The following is a 3041-nucleotide window of genomic DNA, read 5'->3' as shown; positions in this document are numbered from 1 at the left end:
ATCGTTGTTTGTATGACGTCACACTTGTGCAACTTGTTTACGTTTTCTTGCAACATTTTTACTTCTTCTTCCATTCTTGCTCACGTTTTGGCATTTCTCTCTCGCAAATGCACCAGTGTGACGTCGCACAAAAGTTATTCTCAAAAATCCTCTCTGATGGGCGCAATCTTGTATTCTATCATTCTTGACACTGACCTGGGTGCCGAATGCGCTGATTGAGAGAAGTTACTTCGCCTTGTCCTTGTTTACCATCAGTCCCATTCCCTTTGCTTTTTAATCTAGTAGTAATTTCGATAGTTTAGTTCAATGATATCGATGTCATTGCAATACGCCAGAAATTGCACGCTCTGGTGAAAAATTATTCCTGAGCGGTTTAGTTTTTCAGCTCTTATTATCTTAACCAACATCAGATTAAAGAAATCACACGAAAAGGCAACTATATTGTCTGAAAAGGTCCTCCCCAGTTGGCTCAGAAACCGATGACAATGCACTACAAAAGATGAGTTAATCCGATAGGTGGCGCAGGAGTCGAGATATTTGAAAAATTCGTATTTATAGTCTGATTGGATTCATACAGGGTGGGCCAAATAAGACCTACCAATTCTTTATTTTTTAATATTATTGTTATTTTTTTCTGCATGTTATAGTTAATCTCTTGGAAAATCATAGTGGATACTCACAGTAAGACCACCAATAACAACTACAATACGCTATCCGTTTTACACAATTAGCCACACAAATTGATTTTTTAGGTAATTTTTTCATGTCGGATGAAGCGCATCAACAAGCAAAACTGTAGATTGTGGGGCTTTGAAAATCCAAGGGAAACACACCTGCACCAGTTACACTCATCCAGATACACTGTTAGGCGCGGTGTTATCGGCCAATATTTCTTCGAGAAAGAAGATGAAACGCCAGAAACGATATCAGGGGCTTCTTACAGAACAATGATTGACAACTTTTTGCGGCCAGCAGCAAAACAGCATCCTAAAATGCTGGTTCCAACAAGATTTAGCGACTGCGCACACTGCTAGGCAAATTATTGACCTGCTACGGTAGGTAGGTAGGTCTTATTTGACCCACACTGTATTTAGAAGGTATATTAACTACATGAAAAGGAATAACTCACCAAAATTTTTGCCGATAGGTTGCGCACGAATCGATATGTTTGGTAAACCTGGATTTATAGTCCTATTTCTTTTATATTTAGAAAGCTTGCCTTAAAAATATTTGATTTAACAATTAACTTATTTTTATATTTTTGTAGTTTACAGATCGGCTTTCTTTAGGAAAAAAGTGGGTGGTGAGGTGAAAATTCGTTTTGCGCTAATTTAATCGGTAGCGGCGTATTTACTTTGTTTTTATGAGTATTTTTATTTTGCAATATTTTTGCATGTGCCAAACGTGACGTAAAGTCTTAATACGAAAGAATTTGAATTGATGCATATATACGCATTTACCAATCATTTAAACATAATACCCCTCCGATTTAATAGGTCCATGAATTCCATCGAGTTCATGTGCATTGCATGCCGTTATAGGTACTTTCTCTGAGTTTTCGTTGGAAGCGCAGCTGATAATATTTTTTCGTGGGAATTCGCGGCAAAACTAAAGTAAAATCAACATATGACTACTAAAATGCAATACTGTCCCCGGGACTATTTAAACAGCAACGGGCTTGAAATGCTTTCATTCAGAAATCGTCAACTACAAATCACATCATGTGGCTACGCTTTGTGTTCTTGACCGCTGCGCTCCTGCATCTCTCCGGATTGTCCAGTGCTTTTACGACTGGCATGCAAGGATGGGGAAATGTCATAGAAGTAAGCAACGAAGGCGCATTGAACGTAAGTACCGTTGAGTGTAAAAATATTTTAATGCAAGAAAAGGCTTAAAGTAAGTCAATCCTGTAGAAATTTTTATGTGGTGTCAATTACGAAAATTGCTATGGACAAAAGTTGAGCACAGAGGTCTCGGTGAGCAACGACAAAATTTATAAGTTGGAAGTCTACGAAATTAAGTAAGTGCATTTTTCAATATTATGTACCTGAAGATCATTTGTTCAGTTTTGCTTATTTCCACACAGGCCACCGGCGACCCTTAAGGAACTTCTTGATGAACAAAATAATTTAGTAGCAGCTATGCACCGCCTGGAAGACAAAGTGCAGGCACAAGGTGCCGACGTACGCAACGACTTGGAAGCAGCTGAGTATAAATTACGGGAACAAAATATTGACATTTCAGAGATCAAGCAGGATGGAAGGTCCTTGAGATCAGAGATAGAAGAAAAGTGAGTTGCTTTTTCGAATTCATATTTTGTAGGGGTTTTCAAATTCATTTCTTTTTCTTTTATTTGTATATGTGCACATATTTATATCTCAGTTTGGGTCAGCAAAAAACTGCATTACTTAAAATACTTAATACCAAACTTACGCGGCTGCGCCAGAAAATCGGTAAACCTGCTGCCGAAGACCCAAATGCCGGTTTACCAGCCAGCTGCGCTGAAGCTTTTGAAAAATACGATAGCCCGGAAAGCGGTATCTTCACGCTGTACTTGCCCGATTTTGACCTGCCACCCTTCGAGGTTTACTGTCTAGCAGATCCGAATGGCGGTCCTGCTTGGACTGTGGTGCAACGCCGCACAGATGGCACTGAGGATTTTTATCGCAACTGGGATGATTATGTTGCAGGATTTGGTGACAAGGAAAATGAGTTTTTCATTGGATTGGAAAAATTGTATGCGCTCACAAATGATCAGCCTAACGAGTTGTGGATAAAATTGGAAGACTTTGAGGAGGATGAACGTTATGCGAAATATGCAGAATTCGCCATAGGCGATGAGAGCGAAAACTATGCTTTGAATGTATTGGAAGGATTTTCGGGCGATGCGGGCGATTCAATGATCACGCAAAAGGGGCAGAAATTTACTACTAAAGATCGTGATAATGATAAGCATACATCGTATAATTGTGCTGTCACCTTTAAGGGCGCTTGGTGGTACAATCGTTGTCACGATAGGTGAGTGTGCGAGAAATATACTT

At 39.4% G+C, this 3041-nt stretch overlaps 1 protein-coding gene across 2 annotated transcripts in view; it reads left to right on the top strand.

Moving 5' to 3' along the window:
- The first annotated feature begins 1677 nt into the window (after positions 1 to 1677).
- The window catches only part of LOC108368470 (ficolin-2-like), a 2280-nt gene continuing 916 nt past the window's right edge, over positions 1678 to 3041 (top strand). Inside the window, exons 1-4 of one of the 2 annotated variants that reach the window (XM_017623317.1) lie at positions 1678 to 1847; positions 1914 to 2020; positions 2087 to 2290; positions 2383 to 2834. In XM_017623317.1, the coding sequence (XP_017478806.1) occupies positions 1722 to 1847; positions 1914 to 2020; positions 2087 to 2290; positions 2383 to 2834 (889 nt within the window). In that variant the 5' untranslated portion in view covers positions 1678 to 1721. Of the gene's footprint in view, positions 1848 to 1913; positions 2021 to 2086; positions 2291 to 2382; positions 3019 to 3041 lie in introns of both variants that reach the window. The other variant, XM_017623318.1, reaches the window with a different exon arrangement.

Source organism: Rhagoletis zephyria, unplaced genomic scaffold (assembly GCF_001687245.7).
Source record: "Rhagoletis zephyria isolate East Lansing unplaced genomic scaffold, Rhagoletis_zephyria_1.1 Rzeph_scaffold_03137, whole genome shotgun sequence".
Classification (NCBI taxonomy): Eukaryota; Metazoa; Arthropoda; class Insecta; order Diptera; family Tephritidae; genus Rhagoletis; species Rhagoletis zephyria.
The sequence above is the reverse complement of the archived record's forward strand: the minus strand, read 5'-3'. Positions and strand labels throughout refer to the sequence as shown.